A 19,460-nucleotide genomic window follows, 5' to 3' on the forward strand; every position below is an offset into this window, starting at 1 on the left:
ATCGTAAGTAGTTACGAAAGGCCAAACAAGAGGTCTATGATGACTTGTACGCTAGGTTGAACTAGGTTGGAGAGATGGATCTCTACAGCAGAGAGACAGAGATGGGAAGGACGTGCAGCAGGTTAGGGTGGTCAAGGATAAGAATGGAAGTGTTGACAGATGCCAGTAGTGGGATGGGAAGATGGAACGACTATTTTAAATAGTTGATGAATGAGGAAAATGAGAGAGAAGGAAGAGTAGAAGACGTGTCTGCTTTGGACCAGAAAGTAACAAAGATTGGTAAGGAGGAAGTGAGAAGAGCATTGAAATGGATGAAAAGTGTGAAGGCACTTGGTCCTGTGGAGGTATGAAAGTGTCTAGGAGACGTAGCAGGAGCGTTCCTGACTGGGTTGTAGAGTCATGGGGCCCACCATAACTAGCTTAGTCCAGCTTCTTGCTTTGTAGGTAGTGTTAGAAGCAAAACAGAAGGTGTTCAAGGCACGTCCCAAGAAACGTAGCTATTGTTATTGGATTTCCAAAATTTCCTGTACTTTTTAATATTATCTGTGTAGTGCGAGGTCACTTCCTGTCCACACATACAGGACAGGACATTTATGGTCACACACACCTACATGAGTGTAATTATATGTACTATATTGGGTAATGGGAAAGCAATTTACAGTAGAAGGTTGGAAACAGGTTTTCAATGCTAAAACTATGAAAATATTTGATTGATAAATAATTTCCTACCCGGAGATCAGGTCTGGAATCAACCAATTACTGAATGCCATGTAGTACTGTACACAAATTTAATGTAAATCAGTTTCATATAACATATTTTTGCAGTCAACTCGCTTTAAGTAGCAGAAACAAATGGCGGCTTTGGCTTCAGAGATGCTTTTAAGTGTCATTTTCTTCAAGCAAAGCTTGAACATCTGAGCAGAAGAAGGCAATGGAATGACCTTGAGTGCTTCCTTGCATCTCTGTTCCAGTGTCATCTTCATGCCAGCAACTGTTTGACCACCATCTGCCAGATGCATTTCATCCGACACTCGTTTCAAAGGTATAAATGGTACCAAATTGAGCTCACCTTAGAGGTGGGCTTCAGTCCCTCTTGAAGGCTGAAAGCCTGGCATGATCCCAGTGCCTCGACTCCTTGTTTTGCTCCCTGAGATGGGTGTAATCAGAGACAAAGTCCAGCACAGATTACAGTCTTCAATCAGTCATGGAGGAAAATGATATGTACATCATTGTCTCGGCAGCGCACCGCCGCCACTGTCATCGTGCTTGCATATTACCTGTGTCAAAGCTGCCACACAGCCATCACAGGCGGGTGTTGATTCTCCCCGGCTCCGACTCTCTGCGGCGGGACTCTGCAGTGACCTCGTGGGGCGTTGTTGACTCCATTTAATGTACATTTTCAGACACAAAACGTCTCCTTCCATATCTGAAATTGTCTTCCAGTAGGCTGAATAACAGGCTGGCTCTTGTCACCAAAAGACAACACAGAGAGCGCACTCCAGTCGAGGGAGTGAAGCACGGTTGTCAGGTCTGACCTTGAGGTGAGCGATGAAGGCAGAGTTATTTTGTATAGTAGAGGAAACTATATGGCGGCATCGCTCCAACATCATCTTATGCAATTTTCTCGTCAGTAAAAATAGACAGATACAATGGACATCATCACGCGGGATATTTGAAGGAGGTGGCCGCATTGTTGTCAATTCAATTTTCACAGTTGGATACGGATAACAGTAAATGCAAAACAGCGGGGCAGAAATTTCACAATGAAGACTGATCCGATTTGAATTCCGTGCCTTGAAAAGAAGGGGTCCACACCATCATTTCCCTGTCGCAACGAGTGTTTAATTTGAAGCTGAATGGCACCTCGGCCATAACCGGATGATGCCAAACAATTTGTAACCACAGCAATTTCAACATTCACGCCGGACATGCGTGGATGACAGTAAATGATGACTGAAAATACATGAAAAAGCATGCTGGATATCACCTTTGCATAATAGCAGCCCCTACCTCCTCTTGTCCCACACCGGGTATCACCTTGAGACATCCGAACCTGAACACAATGTCACAACAAAAGCACGCTTGCGCTAAAATTGTATTTGTCTCCTTTGGACATGTCGGTGCTCTGGGGGGAGGTCACCAAATTGTCTATGAGATTTAAAAAAAACACAAGAAAGGTGCTGACCTGGTGCTGCTAAATTGTCCACATTGAGTCGACGGTGGAGTAGAATAAATATCAGGTTATTGAGTTGACCCATGCTGGGTTTTCCTTGCACGAGGGTGGGCGAATGATCAGTGCTGTTGTCTACCCTGTGTAGTTGATCAAGGACAAGAGAGTGACAGGGAATGCTGCACCAAAGACGACACGCCTCAGTCCTGGATGGAAAAAAACACCATTAAAACGAAATGTGAACCAGTTCAGCACTGAAGAAGATCTTCTAAGTCGACATGCAAGACTTTTTAAGAGCTGTTTCACACATAAAACACATGTAAGCAACAGGACGTCCTATTCTTTTGGTCATGTCATTTTTGGCATTCCCCAAAAGTTTTTTTTGTGCATGCAGAACATAGTTGTGAAGACCTAGAAGGAGTAAAATCACGATTATGTATGCGGGGTGCAAACACTTGTTGACCATACGGACAAGTGCATACGTTTTTCTTGCAACTTGAAAAAAATGTAAGAGTCAGTAGAGTTTGTTTGACAAGACAAAAAACCTCTGTGACCCTCTTGCATTTTTTGCATTTACATTTTTTTGCCTCTCTGTGCATGCGTGGGTTTTCTCCGGGTACTCCGGTTTCCTCCCACATTCCAAAAACATGCTAGGTTAATTGCCAACTCCAAATTGTCCATAGGTATGAATGTGAGTGGGAATGGTTGTTTGTCTATATGTGCCCTGTGATTGGCTGGGATAGGCTCCAGCACAACCCGCAACCTTCATGAGGATAAGCGGTAGAAAATGAATTAATTAATTTTTGCATTTAGATCCACAGTAGCAGCCCATATGATCGGTTGTGACATAGGATGTCAGCATTCACAGTCCTGCAAATTTGTGGATTTTTGGTAAAAATATATATATATTAGGAAATAGGCCTTTTTGACATGACGGTAATAATTTGTAATGTGTGATAACACAGGTAAAATTTGTCCAATTTGTGAGCCGCAATGGTTTCTTTACATAAATAAATAACCTTTTTATTCATTTGTAATGACCAAAAGCTGCGGGTTACTAGGGTTAACTCTGGTCTGGGGCCGATTACTTGACTAATTGAAACAACGGGCTTCAGGTAAATTGAAGAAGACAATAGCTGTACCCCCCCCCACCCCACGGAAAAGCAGGCCTCTACTGTACGTAACTACAGCTGTGCCACGCCAAAAATTCATTGTGCTGTACTTTCAAGTTGTTCCTTGAGGAAGGCAAATAATAGTCATTTGGCAAAATTGCAGGCCTATTTTTCCACTGCTGGGGAAAACCATTAAAATGAGGCTCAAGTAGAGAAGAAGCAGCCTTCATCCCTCAAGTGATTTGTATACGAGAGACAGCATAAAGATCATGTCATTTCTGCCTGGAGTGCACAGCAGAGTTACTATCTATGTATATCTTATAATACTGTTGGAAATGTTATTGTATGATCATTGTATTGTTGTTGCAGAGACAATTTTGAATGACTTACACATTGAAACGCAATTACACCACAGACTAAAAAAGCTTTCCATTGATATGTTATATAAGGTTTACGTGTGTTGGGCCACAATTTGATATGCATCTAGATAGACGCGTTAAGATATGATCAAAAAAACAATACATTTTAAAGGTATATTTCGACACAGTGTACAAAAAAATACTATTGGTTCCGATACGATTTGATTCAACACATACATGTGCTGATGTAGACATGAGCCTACATTATAAAATAAATTATATGAAAATCACATTCTTATAGTATTTTTGTGGAAGAGCACATCATATCCTCAAGCATGCTGTAAGGATGTATGGATATCAATTTCGGAAATATGGCTAATTATTTTATGCAAAGAATTATATACCGTTACATACTCACGGTTTGTGAGTGGTGACTTGTCTCACTTTGTTCGACGCTCCTTAAATACACCGTCTAACCTTCACCCAAGCTGTACAGATACGTAGACTACTACTTGGAATAATCTGTTATGAATAATGCATTTTTGCCAAGTACAAGCATGAAACAAATACAACTCGGCATTATCCGTAATGTAATCGTGACGACTCTTCACGCTCTGTGATTGGCCAGTCACACACAGCAACCACCCCTCCTTAGACAGACTACAGCCAGCCAGAGGAGCCATGCCTATGATAAACTGGCAATTTGTGATGTCACAGAGCAGCAGACTTCCTTATATAGGCGTGTCTGTAAGCCAGATCAACTATCTGCCCTCCCGTTTACATTGCTAGCAACCTATAGCATATACAGTATATGTGTCAAACTCAGGCCCAGAAGCCAAATCTGGCCCGTGCTGCAATTTCGTGGGGAGGAACTGTTTGGAAAATAGCATTGAATTGGCCCTAGCGGACATTATGAAACAAACATTCACAAACATTCTAAACTCATTCGCTAGTTAGATGTTTTTATCAACCGAACGCTCGCTCCTAAAGATGTATTTATAAATAAATATACGTATGTAGCTAAAGTTGTGTCACAATGAAAGTTATGCTTTTCACAAAAAGCCTTTTGAGTTTTGGCCCCCTGTGTGATTGAGTTTGACACCCGTTATCTATAGGATTTAAGCCCATACAGCCGCACCTCTTGCTTGTCAACCTTCAACATCCCTGTTTTTACCTTGTCTTTCCAGCTTCAACTGCGCTGCTTGTGAGTGCCGAGAATACGTTTTATTGATATCCGTCGCCTTCGTTTCCGTCAGAGGAGAGCAAACACCCAAAACGAGGCGGCATCCATCTGTAAAAGAAGACATAACAATGAAATAATGAAATGATGAAGCATGCAAATGACTTCAAGCCGTCCTCCAACCGTGAGTGTGACTTCTGACATGCATCGCAAGCAACTAATAAAAATGATAAGAACCGATCAAAAGAAGCTCACGCTGGTGAAAAGTGCACACTATACACGTGGAGAAACCATGATGCTTCATGCAGATTGTCCCAGAGGTGTGTGCATTGTAGATTCCATTCCTGCAGGGGAGCAAAGATTATTACAATATTCAGATTACAGAGCAAGGGAAATTAATTGGACTAATTAACATACAAGTAAATGATGATACCTTTAACACATTTCATTAACTCAAACTGTCATTCTATGTTCCTGCTGCACTCGTATTGCATTACAATGACTTGGATTCATTAAATTATGCAAATGAGAGGAAGGGGATGGTGGACGAGGCCTCTTTAACAGGTGACATGGTTTGACTTGCTTTTTATTTTCTGTCACAAAAAAAAAGCATGTGCTGATTTACCTCATAAAGCTTTTCAATGACTATTTTAATTATGTTCGTACACAATAAAATCCGGTGGCCTTTCATACATTTCTAATTCCTTTATAAAGAATATATCAGCAACAAGGCCGAACGAGTCAAATGTACCAATTTCAGTACGATGTACATCAGTGAACAGGCAATATAAGAACAATACCCCAACATCCATAGAGCAGTATCAAAACACACAACCACGATAATTCACTATATATAATTCACTAATATCACTCAATACACTTTTTTAATGAGCTGAACTGTAAAACTTTTCCATATTGAAAATATTTCTCTGCATGATTATTGCACAGGTTGGCCACAAAAACAGGCCACTCCAAAATGTGCAGTAGAACTGTATTCGAGGTGGGGTCCCTAAACCCCCCAGTCAGTGAGTATCAAGTGTGACCACCATTTGCCTCAAATATCATACGTCGTCGCTCGCCACATCGTGCTTCACACTGAATAAATTATGCTGTTGATGATAAGTTGATGCATTTGTCTTCGATAAAAGTAATGTTAAAACATTTTAAGACCTTTCAAAATTACAGCTAAGATATGTCATGAGATTTTAAGATTTAGATTTAGGCTTCTTCAGACCCTACAAATACACTAAAACAGGGATATGCACACTTTTTATACTGAAAAATCTAACGTTGCACAGCCACTTTGATATTTTTCAGCGGTTCAGAGTTGAGTTTTAGCATGTGGTGGGTTATGGCCCCGACAGTAGCCCATGTCAATGTGATGATGATTATGTTATTATTATTGTGCCTGTTGTGAGCCAATTTCAACAAAAAAAAGTGTCATTGTCTCACCAGACACTGACACCTAGTGGCCAATATAGAATTCTACATTCACAATTAGAATGCTTCCTCTGCCTTGTATTTGTATGTTAGGTCATTACTGAGCATCTATTTCAAGACAAAGCTTTGCGCTATAATTAACTAGTATTAAAATTTAAAACTTTTTCTCTTTGTGTTCAGCCTTTTTGCAGGCTGCAAACTGCCCCTGGACCACATTTTGGACAACCATGCCCTTAACAATGGACTTCCAATACAGTGAAAGACGAACTTTGCCCCCACCTTCTACTGTGGCCAGCCTAAGGCACACATATGCATTGGTCTTGCTGTTGAATCGGCATCCTGGTATGACAAACCTGAGGTGGATGAGATATGAATATTCAACAGATATGTGAGCAATATTTAAGAGAAAAAGGCCTTTTGTGTATGCAAAAAAAAGTTTGGTGAAAAATGAGAGAAAAAACACTCAATATAATTAATAGAAATGCCGATACCTGTTATCTGAAAAGAAGGTCATCCAGAAAGGTGGGTCACACTCAAAGTCATAGTACGTCCTCCGACAGCATGGTATGCTTCAGGCACTTCAAAACAGGGTGCGGACATCCTGTTGGCCTCGGCGACTTCGTCTCTCAATGCCACATGAGGAAGGTCAGGGTGTCAGAGGGGCCTTATGTGCCGCTGCCTTGGCTGTAGTGACATCTGCTGGGCCCCACCGAAGGACCGGAGGCTGTAGGGATGGAACCACCTGGCAAGAAAGGTGACAGTACAACAAAAGTGTACAAAACATTTTCTGAATAAAAAATGGGGGAAAAAAGAAATTGGATTGTAACAGAAATTTTTATAATGACATTATAGACAGGTTTTATACAGCGGTCTAAATAAGTAAAAACGTCAAGTACACAAGAAGCTGTGTGGATGCTGAAGAGGACAATATATATCAAAAATAATTTCATAACATCACCTATTCCTTTAAAAGTTAGGGAAGGGGTCAGAAGGAAAAAGGGACATTGAAAATGGGGGAAAACAATACTTATAAAAATTAACAAATAGGTCTGCCAACAGGGACGCAAACAATGATCCACTACAAGACGCAAGTGATGACCACAGTGCTGTTAAACAATGAAAAGTACCACAATCAATATCACATTTACACTCTGGAGACGCCTACATTAGACTGATTGTGAATTGTACTGTTGGGATGATTCGCTTCATTTAAAATAACACTAAGAAAATAAATCAATGTGATTAATGATTTAATGATCGCAAATATCACGGTAGTGCTGTTGTTCTTCTCAGCTTTTGGTCCATCATCGCTACCCCCCAAAAATGACGATACAGGGGAGATTCCCTCGGCTTGGTCAAACCTCACCCTGAGTTACTAGGCAAATTTGGCAACTATCACCGCCAAGTCTTTAGAAAAATGCATTTTGATATAGGGAAGGCTTTTTAAAGAGCTTTGCGGTAGAGCCCAATACATCTGTGGAGTCAAAAATAGCTCATGATCCAATGACGTGTTGGTCATTCTGAGGACATATCGCAATAGAAAAGCTTTGATTGTTTTCACCCTCGGAAAAAAAAAAAAAAAAAAAAGGTTGTAGGACTTGCTAAGTTGGAAGCACACAAACTACACCGGGGAAAAACAATACATAATATAGAAATAAACCCTCACATAACATAAATACATTTGCATCAAAAAAGTATTTTATCAGGGTAAAATTAGCTTGGCGGTGCTCACAGAGAAAGGGACGTAAAGTGGTAAGAAAAGGTGAAAAAGACATCAATAACAAAGTCGATTGAGGACATCCTATACTTGCAACTACACAATATTGTACAAAATAAGGCATTTCCATGTGGAATTACTGCAATGTCTTTTTAAACTGGTACTTCCACTCTATTGCGGAGTGGACAGGACTTACTATTTCCGTGTTAAAATATATTTATATATTCATATTTTTATTGTCTTAAAAACTGGAATAAAAATGCAGGTAGGAGTACACGCTGTGACGAGTCTGTGAGGGGATAGTCCAATCCAATCACTCCATGACTTCGCTGGCCGCTAAGGTGGTGACGAGCTGCAAGGGGATCTCAGCGTTGGCCAAGATGTCCTGGGCGTTGTTGGATCCTTGTTGGATGTTGGTGAGGATGAGGGTGGTCCCGCCCGGCGTGGTGATGATGCTGTCTGAGGATCCCGCTGACTCCACGGAGGTCACCGCGGCGCTCACAGAGTTTACGCCTTTTTTGTTCTGGTGTGTTTTGATGTGCTTGGCCAAGTGGTCGCTCCTCATGAAGCGCTTGGAACATTCGGGGCACACAAACTTCTTCTCGCCTGTCAATGCCAGAAAAAATAAAACGTTGGACTGTGACTGCACGCAGAAAAGTTCTTTCTGAATTATTCGTTTTACATATCAAGAGACAAGTCAAGAAAAAAGGGAAAAAAACGACACATCTATACTTATTGCTTAGTAACAAACAGCAGTTGTGGCTTATAGTTCATTAATATACTGTTGCCTGGTTTTACAACACACTCTTTTGGCAGGGCGTAGGTGCACCTGCCCTGCGCGGCGCCTGGTCTACGAAATTAGAGTCCATATATCTAAAACTATTGGTCTTGCATAAAAATACACAAATATTTTTTGTATTCAATGGCTCTCATGGATATAGATTTAAAAAAATGTGGCCTTCACGGTTCTCTTAACCAAAAAGGTTCCCGACCCCTGCTTTTGGCGCTCAACGGGCCCTCACAATTTCCATTGTTCAAATGCAGATTTCTTTCGATTTTTTATTATTTCTTGTCCTATTATTTATTTAATCATTATTATTAATTATTATTTCCCATTAAATTTTTAACCATATATATAACATATATAACTGAATGTAATAATTATGAAAGACATACATTTATCTGAGTGTATCAATTACAAGCTCATTTTTGCCATTTGCTGGTGAGCAACTGTTTTACTGTACTTTTCTATGCAAAATACTAACGAGAGGAGCCTAAAGTAAGACACCAATGGACCCATATACGTGGAAAAACACGAGGTGAAATAAAAACTTTTTTTTAAGTATTAAGTCAAATCCTATTTCAGTGAAGCTAGACGGACATCATAATGTGAAATTATGCAGATTTTCTTCAAAAAAGGCTTGTATAAACTGAAGCAATGAGTAATGCAAATAGTAAACATTAATGATGCAACATATTGAGCTAAATATGAGTAGTAATTACTGGTATACTGCAATGGTGAGTGAATGTTTTCATTTTTCACAATGGCCGCAAAAATCTCACATTTACCTGACCGTACTTGACATATGAAGCTAATACACTGATTAAGTGGGGCACCTGTGTGTGTTCTTCTATGTCTCTGCAGCTCATCGCTGCGTGTGAACCTCTTCCCGCAGTACATCCAGCTGCACACGAAGGGTCGCTCCCCTGAATGCCAGCGCAGGTGTGCTCGCAGGTGTGACGTCTTTCCGTACACTTTCCCGCAGCCTGCGATGTGGCAGATGTGCTGCTTCTTCTTCCCTACACCGGATCCTCTGCCAAACATAGCGGCCCAGTGAGTATTCAGGGATGTTCATTTACAATGCAGCAGTGCTGTCAGTGGGCTTTCGTGCTGAACAGCTATAAAGCTCACTCACCTTCCGGAAGAATCTTTGCAGTTTGGGCAAGTGCATGCCACCCTGCGCAACCTCCTGCCCTCCTGGCCCAGCTGCTCCTCCTCGTCCACCAGCCTGACGTGAAGGTGGGACAGATCGCTGGTGTTTAGGGTGGAGTCTGAGCTGAGCTGCCACTCTCCTGAGTCCGGCTCCTCCTTTATTCGGATGTCTGCATCACACGCAAAATAAAGCAAGACAATATTGCAATAAAAACAGGTTTTGCTGGATGCACGTCAAGTAAAGCAGACAATTCTCTGCAAGCTGTATTGTGCACAGCAGAGCTATTAATAATATGACACGTCTTAGGTGCACATGTGAATGCATTCGGGTGTGAGCATGTTTTGCAAGTTATAACATTTTTATTATGAAAGGTTTATCATACAGTATATAACTGGTGATTGCTACATGTGTGCACGTGTTTGTCAGGTCTACCCATCCCAGAGCTGTAAAGCTGGGACAAAGACTGACATGCCAATGGATAAATTGTCAATACAGAGGAGCTGAGTTGAAGAGGGTGATGGGAAAATTGTCTAGTGTACCGGTAATATAACAAATAGTTTACCTCCTGGGAGTGTGTGTCCTTCCTGCTGTGCCACTGAATTGACCGTCACGGTTTGCAGGTTGGGGATCTGCCCAGTGTTGATGCTGACCGGACTGGAACCCAGTGAAAGGGTCTGGACTGGTGCCAGTGTTATCTGCTGGGCTTGAGTGGTGGGGAGCTGAAGGTTTTGCAAATTCTGCACACCTTGCACCTGGAAGGTCTGCCACTGGATCTGGCCTGACGGGGTAACTGTCTGGGCTTGGATGATAAAGGTCCCGGGGTTGATCAGCTGCAGATTTTGCACACCCTGGCCGCTTGTGGCCACCGACTGGACCACCTGCCCGTTGATGGTCTGCAGCGGCACCTGCTGCAGCTGGACAATGGGCTGAGAAGATGACGCTTGGATGTTCTGCTCTTGAGTCTGTTGGATGAAGCCTTCCGGGAGGCCGGCAGTCATGCTGGCCTGCTGTGTCGCCACAGATGACAACGAGGCGTCCTGTGTCAGGAGATTTGCTTCACCGGATGGGTTCTGTAGCTGGGAGGAAGACGTCGGCACAAAGAGCTCAGCATTTGCGTCATTTGCCGTTAGTGTTTCTGAGAGGTGATCGTCTGTCTTCGCCTGGTTCACCGACACAGTCCCAGGTTGGTTGGCCATGATTAACTGGCCATCAGCGGTGACTCCTGTCGCTATAGTCTGGGCTCCCGATAGGCCGAGTGCGTCCAAGTCTATACTGTTAATCGGAACAAAAGTGATGTTCCCCGGCAAACCCACAGGCACATTAGTAACAACCTGACCCTGGTTGTTGAAGGTGGAGCTTCCGATAGAAACCCCCTGCATCTGCTGGACATTCCCAGTCTGTGATATGAGGCTCTGGTTGTTTGTAAGGATGTTTGCTGTTGATGTCACACTGAGACTCTGGCTGCCATCGGGCAAGATCTGAATTTGCCCTGTGGCGTCCTGACTCAGTGTCGCTCCTTCCATGCCCGCAGTGGCGAAGCTCAGCTGTCCGTCTGCAGTCTGAATCTGAGGAATGACTTGGTACTGAATGTTAGGCACTGAATTGGCAGAGGTGCCGTCGTTCCCCGACGACACAAAGATCGGCTGACTTTGCAAGTTCTGGAGAGGAAGAACGTACTGTCCATTTGACGTTAATATTCCTTGGCCTTGGATCTGCATCATCCCAGAATCGTCCTTTGCTGCTGTGGTGGGGGTTAACACTTCCCATTTATCAGACACTGTCAGCTGCGCAGAGGTCTGATCTGTAGTCTAAGAGAGGAAATGAGGGATATTATACATATGGAAGTGTTGACAACACATCACTAAATAGGGGTGTCATAATATCTCACAAGATTAAAACGTGACACGATTTTTCATTCAATTCATTCTCATTCATTCTAGTGGGCACAAGGCCAATGATAATGAAGTGCAATGAGTATAATGAAAATACAAGCAAGAAGAGTCTTGAACAAGTCATGTTGTGTTTATTTTGTTATTATTCATTCATTTTCTTCGGCTTATCCTCACGAGGTTTGCGGGGGTGCTGGAGCCTATCCCAGCTGTCTTCGGGCGAGAGGCAGGGGTACACCCTGGACTGGTTGCAAGCCAATCACATGGCACATATAGACAAACATATTTTGTTATTATATAATCACCATTTTAATGGTTATATCTATGATCATTATTTATTATGGTTGTAAAAAAAATCACCATTATGTCACAAGGTATGATTTAATAAGCTTTGCTTCTTCCTATTCCTTTTGGACATATGGAACTGTGAATTGATGAATGTGATGTATTCCATAGTAACCTGATGCATGTTCAAATTACATTCAACCATTAGATAAGCAGTAGAAAATTAATGAATTTTAATACATTTTGACTAATAATAGACAATAGTCGGGCCGCATTGGTGGCCGATTGCTTAGCACGTAGGCCACAAAGTCAGGAGATCGGGAAGACCTGGGTTTGATAGCTGGTTTCGTTGGTTTTCTACAGGTACTCCGGGTGACTCCCACATTCCAAAAACATGCTAGGCTAATTGGTGACTCCAAATTCTCCATAGGTATGAATTTGAGTGTGAATGGTTGTCTATATGCACCCTGCCATTGGCTGGCGACCACTCCAGGGTGTACCCCGCCTCTTGCCCAAAGACAGCTGGGATAGGCTCCAGCATACCTGCGACCCTTGTGAGGATAAGCGGCATAGAAAATGGATGGATGGATAGATAATAGTCTACAGACAATAGTCTAGAATAAATAGTCATTTATGAATTTATTTCTGAGAAACGCAATATACAGATCACATATCACATCAGTGGCTACCTCTGATGCTGGTCACCAAAACTCGGTCGAGAGACAACGACTAAGCAAGTAAGCAAGTTTAAATGAGGTGGGAGAGCCTGAGTGGCGGGCGATTAGCCAAATAAAGACGTGTCACCAAAGTTCTGCAGCTCGGAAGTCACACACATTTGTTGACCCGCCAGACACTATTCACCTAATGTTGACATCTGCTCGAGATTTCAGGCGGTCTCTTCACCCAAAGCGGAGAAGGCGGGATTTTAAGCACAGCCCGAGAGGAAGCGTTGTCTGAGAGGTTCGAAATCCCTCTGCAAGTTTCCAACTCAGAGCCACTAAGCTACACACCGAGAAACACTTACAAGAAAAGTCTTACCTGATTGCCCCTGTCGTCTTCATGTTGCAAAAAGTCGCTGTGACTGCTGTTCGCGTCCAAAGCAGCCATTTCCTCTGCTTTCAGTGGACGTTCTTGCGCTGTATAGGACAAAATATGGGGAGTTCGAACAGAGCTAGCTATGGCTAAACAAACCTCATCACCACAGGGAGAGCTAAGAGGCTGTTGTTTAGCTTAAACTAGTTCACAAGTATCGCCGTTATCGTGTGGGGGTAAAAAAAAAAGAGTAGCAGCACGGAAGCACAAAGTTTGATGCTTGAATGTGCGTCGCTAATCTAGTTAGCTACAAGAACAGCGTTAGCGGCTACTGCTAAGTTAGCTAGCCGGGTGCTGATTAGCAGTATCGCTCAGAAGCATCCCAGCTAGCCTGCTAGCGAGCTAATTTAGCCTCGTTAGCATACGTGGGTGAAGAATAAGATAGGAAATTACATACCAGTCATTGCGTGACTTGCTGTTAAGCGGATAGTTTGGACAGTTACACCCAAGCAGACATGGCTAGCGGTTAGTATTGACGGTAGCCCCGTAGAAATAGGTGATAACTGTCAAGATTTTTTTTTTCTATTTTGATTGACTGGCGGTAAGCAACACAAAGGGTGGGGCCTGCAGTGTTGACTGGAGCGTTTGCGTCACACGAAGGAAATCCCGCCCTCTTGTAAATATTTGATTGGTTACGTCTTTTAAGCATCGTATTCTGATTAGCTGGTCAGCATATCAGTCATTCTTTGGCGGATTATTTTCCTGTTGAACATTTTCTGCTTTACTGTCCGGGTGGAATTTGTTGTGGTCCTGTTGCGCAATTTGTTTTAAAAGAAAGAGTTCACTTTTCCACACTTAGTTAATGTTGCAAAACTACTTATATTTTACAGGCAACCCACCTGTTTAAAAAATATTATTTTATTATTTTACCAGCAAAAATATATTTGAAAACCTCATCAATTTACGTTTTTTAAATTACAAACATATTTTTCATCATATTTTAATTTATTATAATGTTTTTGATCAGCACCTACAGGGTTTCTGGTTGGGATGAATTTGAATTTTGGCTCGGAAAGAAGTTTACTGTGGTTGGACACCAAAATAGACCTTTCAGCGGTGTCCAAAGTGCAACCTGGGGACGCCATTTGCAGCACATATTCTAAAAATCCAATTTAACAACAAAAATACAAATAAAAAAACAGCAAAAATGTAAAAATCAGCAGTAATTTTACAAAAATAAAGTCAAATTATTACAAGTAAAAAGTTCTAGTTGAACAAGAAAAGTTAATTTTACAACAATATTGTGAGGAAAAATTAAAGTATTTTAGCAGTATAAAGTCGAAATAAAAAATAAATATTATGAGAAACTAACCAAAAATTTGGGTTGCAGGAAAAGTTATAATGTCATGAGAATAATGTGAAAATATTATGTGAATAAAGTCATAATTACAAGGCAATATTTTACATGAAGAAAGATGAAATAGTTGGAAAATTTAAAAAAAAAACAACAGCAGAAAGAGCTGTAATTTTAAGAGAATAAACTTGCAATACTATGACGGACAAAAATGTAATTATAGTAGCATGAAGTAAAAATATTAAAGAAAAATTAAATTTTTCTGAAAGTTGTAAAATTATGACAAACAGACACAACAAAATAAAGTTGCATTTTTTTTTTAGGATAAAGTTATAATATTATGGGAATAAAGCCCAAATATTATGGGAATTAAGTTGTAATACTACCAAAAGAAACAAACAAAGATTATCCATCCATCTATTTTCTATGCCGCTTATACTCACTGGGGTTGCGAGTATGCTGGAACCTATCCCAGCTGTGAAACCGGAAGAAACCGGAGTACCTGGAGAAAACACAAAAAGAAACAAAAAAAAAACAAAACAAAAAAAGTCTAGAAATAGACTCTTTCACCTGTATCACAAAGCTGACATGCATTGTTTATAAATACAGTATGTAACCCCTTAGCTTAGCATGCAACTTATCAAGGTGGCAAAGTTGCATCCCTTCATTTTCGCTATTGCCCTTGCTGGAAAAAGTTTGGACACCCCTCCATTATTGTTTCAATCCATAAAGATTTAACTTCCAAGATGCCATTTATGCAGCGGTTATGACCTCAATGTAGTGAATACAAAATTTGTTAATGTAGGCTCATGGATGCATTAGGAAAAAACATCATATAGAATAAAAAAAATGAATCCGCTTTTGAGTGATGTCCACCCTTATAGCTCTTGTGTGCATAACAGCATTGTGAGCATGCCACAAGCACGTAATGAGCGTGTGCATGTTTTTGTGCCCGCTCTGTGCTGCCTGCGATGCTATCAGGACCCCACTTCTGCCCATTATTGTGGTGTGTCAGTTCCTCAGAGTGCACCACCGCAGTGAGGCTATTTCTCTCAACCTTCAATTCAAACTTGGACCATTACAGCCAGACTACAAAAGCACTTTCCGGGCACTCAGGAGCTCACAGCAGTGAATGGTGGATATTTCTAATCACTCCGCTGTCAATCCAAGTGTCAGGTAAACACAGACCATTGGAAACAGCTTTAGAAAACCCTTTCAGCTATGTCTGTCTTACTCCGGGAGACTTTGGAAAGGTATAAACAATTTGCAAGTACAGTGGACCCCCGCATATTCGCGGTTCAGTATTTAGGGCCCCTCAGATTTAACAGCCCCCCACCACAAATCAGTCATCATTTATAAATATATAAAAATAATACAAATAAAATGTAATGCAATATTAGAAAGCCTGCCATTTTTACATGCTTATGTTTTTTTTAATGCATGCTAGGCTAATTGGCGACTCCAAATTGTCCATAGGTATGAATGTGAGTGTGAATGGTTGTTTGTCTATATGTGCCCTGTGATTGGCTGGCCACCAGTCCAGGGTGTACCCCACCTCTCTAGAAAAAACGGATGGATTTAATGTGTCACTGCTAATGTGTTTTCGCCTTTTAGCCTCTTGCGCTAGCCTGACAACACCATGACTCCCATTTCATAATTAGTTGTTATACAGTAGCTATATATTTTATACCTAAAATTTGTTTAATAAGTGTATGAAGCATATTTACAGCTTAAACCTGCATGGTGTTGCGAGTGAACAATGGCAATCGAAGAGAGAAGGTGAGGATTCTGGAGCTGAAACATGCTTTTATCGCAAATGTTGATCCAAAATTGGAGGTACTTGATGATAAGGATAGACAATCTTATGGGCATATCAATTATTTATAGGAAGAGCATTCACTGGTTTTTGCAAGGGGGTCACCTGTACTTGAAAGTAGAAGAGACCAGTCAGATACCCTAAATCAGGGGTCTCAAACTCAATTTACCTGGGGGCCACCGGAGCTAGGTTCTGGGTGAAGCCGGGCCGCATCAGGTTTAAAAAAAAAAAACAACCCAAAACGCATTTATTAAAAACTGGAAAAAAAATCTTCAATGCTTTTGCTTCTGCTATACCCTACACTTTTTCAGTACTTTGGTTCCGGTTTTTCCACACCAAAATATCTGATAAAACATTCCATTGTTGTCAAATATCTTAATTTGTATTTTTCTATACACAAAATAAGATAAAAAAATAAATAAATAAACAAATTAAGAATAAAGACAATAAATCAATCAATCAGTAATAAATAAGTAAAATAATAATAAAACAGCAAATAAGAAAAAAACGTAAGAAACCACATACAGTTGGTAGATAAATTATTTTTTTCAGATTCAAATGTACAGTATTAACAGTTATTTAACTTTAACATGAACATTAATGAAACTTAATAATTTGACCCAATTAGCAAGTTAGCATCGTACTCGGTTCCATCTGGGAGCAGCGTCGTAACTTTAACAACATGTTTTAATGAGATGCTTTATCTTGACGTGTATTTATTCCAAATCATTTCCTGCATTTATTTGTACACAGCGTCATAAGCCTTTAGCTTCATTGCTAATCCAAAGCAAAACAGGGCGGGGTAACAAGGTGCAAAATCATGTTAATTGTGTCCGGTGTGCACACAGCTTTAAGCTGTCATTTCAACATTAAACTTTGGTATCAAAGGTGGGGGCCTCAAACTAGCGTCTTGTGGGCCACATTTGGCCCGCGGGCCGCAAGTTTGAGACCGATTCCCTAAATCTTTCTCTACTGCAGGGCAGGCTTTATATCATGGAGGTGAATTTTGATCTTGTATAGTCGTAGTCATAAAGTCAGAGCCTACAGCTGCTTCAATGTAAAGTCCGTACCCCTCAGCTGTCAGTTTATATTACACAAGCGCTCTCATCAGTGTGGCACGGTGACGGCTTTTCACGGTCTCGCTGAAGACATTGTTCCTGTTGCACAGCACAGCGCCGAGACACGAAGGAGAAAATGCTGCCCACAGTGTTTGACATTAACATATTAACAACTGCTGTCACCACGACCCCACGGAGAGAAAGTGTCCCGCTTGAGGCACCATGAGGGACGCCGTAAGTGGAACCAGAGAGAGACAGATGAAATTGGTGCAGCATGAAGACATGTGGATGGAATAACCAATGAGTGTGAGGGGCCATCCTGAAACACAGCACACTGACGGTTTTTTGTCCAAAGACTTTATGAATTGTCCAACAGAAGTGTGCATTAAATTCTATATCCATCATGGAGAATTCCACTAAATAGACAGACTGCATACAAATTGAAAAAAGGTGAAAGCTTAAATATTCAGGGTGGGGGCAGCGGTGGACAAGGCTCTGTCTTAAACCTTCGACTTTTGGAAAAGAAAACAAACTGTATGACTTGGATACTATGAACATCCAGCAGCAACGCAACATTTTGGTATGACTACTATTTTGATGACAAATATACTATCTTGAAAAGCATTTGTTTACTTTACTTTAGTTCAGGGGTCTCAAACTCAATTTACCTGGGGGCCACTGGAGCTAGGGTCTGGGCAAGGCTGGGCCGCATCAGGTTTTCCAAAAAAAAAACAAAGTGCATTTATTAAAAACAGAAAAATATACAAACTTTTTCAGTGCTTTGGTTCCGATTTTCTACAAGAAAAGCTCTGATAAAACATTCCACTGTTCTCAAATATCTTATTTTTTTATTTTTCTGCACAAAATAAGATGAAAAATAAATAAACAAATCAAGAATAAAGTAAATCAATCAATCAGTAATAAATCAATATAATAATAATAATAAAACACCAAATAATAAAAACTTAAGAAACCACATATAGTTGGTGGGTAGACAAATTATTTTTTTCAGATTAAAATGAACAAAGCATTATTAGAGCCCTGTAGACATGACAAAACACGACTATAGTCACATTTATACTCTTTTTATTTACAACATATTGCGCAACTGCAGGGTCTTGAGACACATGCTAACTCACAAACTAGAGAGCTAGCGACCTAAACGGTAGCCTTCAAGTTATTTCCTTTCAACTTAAATAGCCAAAAACTTACCACTTCCACACGGATAGGGAGGATAACTATTAACAGTTATTTAACCTTTAACATGAACATTAATCAAACGTAATAATTTTTTTCTGGGTACATGATACCATACAGCATCCATCCATTAAAACTTTCATATCAAGGCGGGGGCCTCAAACTAGTGTCCTGCGGGCCACATTTGGCCCGCGGGCCGCATGTTTGAGACCCCTGCTTTAGTTCAACTGTATTACTCTAAAATGGGGGCCTGGATGAATAAGTTTGCTTTTGGGCACCCACTTGACCACTTAAATACGCCCCCTGACTGTATTTATGTATCCAATATGAGGTATGACAACATGTTTCAATCAGGCACTTATGTATTCACTGTTATGTAAAAAGTTTCACCTCCTAAATATTTGTACTGTCAGTGTCTATCACTGCAAGATGTTCTGTTGTCTGCTGGCAAACAATTACAATAATTACAATGTGGCAACAATTTTTCTGTCATCCACAATAAATGGTGAAAAGTAGAACTATTGAATTACACATACACAACATCATCCTTATAGCCATTAATATTTATGTGTCATAGCTGGTCTTTGTTTAAAAGATCATTTAGTGTGTGATTTACCAAAGCTGTCTGTGGGTTTTTGTCTCTCATGTGTGCTTTAAAAAAAGGAGCTTTCCACTTTGTGGTCTGTTTGGTTTGATGGCACTGTCGTTTGTTGGGGCCCGAGTGGCACCGCTTGATTGATGGTCCCGACACTTCATCTCTACCCAGAGAATTTGTCACAGTTGTGCTTTTATCTTGGATAACCACTCAGATTCATTGAAAATACACTTATGTTATCTAGTAATGATCGTATGTGTCGATTCAGGAATGCACGGTGATGATATTTTTCCCATAGGAAAAAAGGAAAATTTCACTTGTA

General features: G+C 40.8%; 1 protein-coding gene across 1 annotated transcript; it reads right to left on the bottom strand.

The window, feature by feature from the left end:
* Positions 1-1,614: 1,614 nt before the first annotated feature.
* Positions 1,615-13,761, bottom strand: sp3a (sp3a transcription factor). The gene is made up of 11 exons (XM_058082833.1): positions 13,576-13,761; positions 13,125-13,222; positions 10,475-11,720; positions 9,895-10,081; positions 9,596-9,792; positions 6,753-8,584; positions 6,541-6,614; positions 5,077-5,165; positions 4,816-4,932; positions 2,186-2,376; positions 1,615-2,053 (listed from the first exon to the last, which is right to left on the bottom strand). The coding sequence occupies exons 1-6, from the start codon at positions 13,580-13,582 to the stop codon at positions 8,292-8,294; spliced, it is 2,028 nt and encodes a 675-aa protein (XP_057938816.1). The 5' UTR covers positions 13,583-13,761; the 3' UTR covers positions 1,615-2,053; positions 2,186-2,376; positions 4,816-4,932; positions 5,077-5,165; positions 6,541-6,614; positions 6,753-8,291.
* Positions 13,762-19,460: the final 5,699 nt, after the last annotated feature.

Source organism: Doryrhamphus excisus, chromosome 9, assembly GCF_030265055.1.
Source record: "Doryrhamphus excisus isolate RoL2022-K1 chromosome 9, RoL_Dexc_1.0, whole genome shotgun sequence".
NCBI lineage: Eukaryota > Metazoa > Chordata > Actinopteri > Syngnathiformes > Syngnathidae > Doryrhamphus > Doryrhamphus excisus.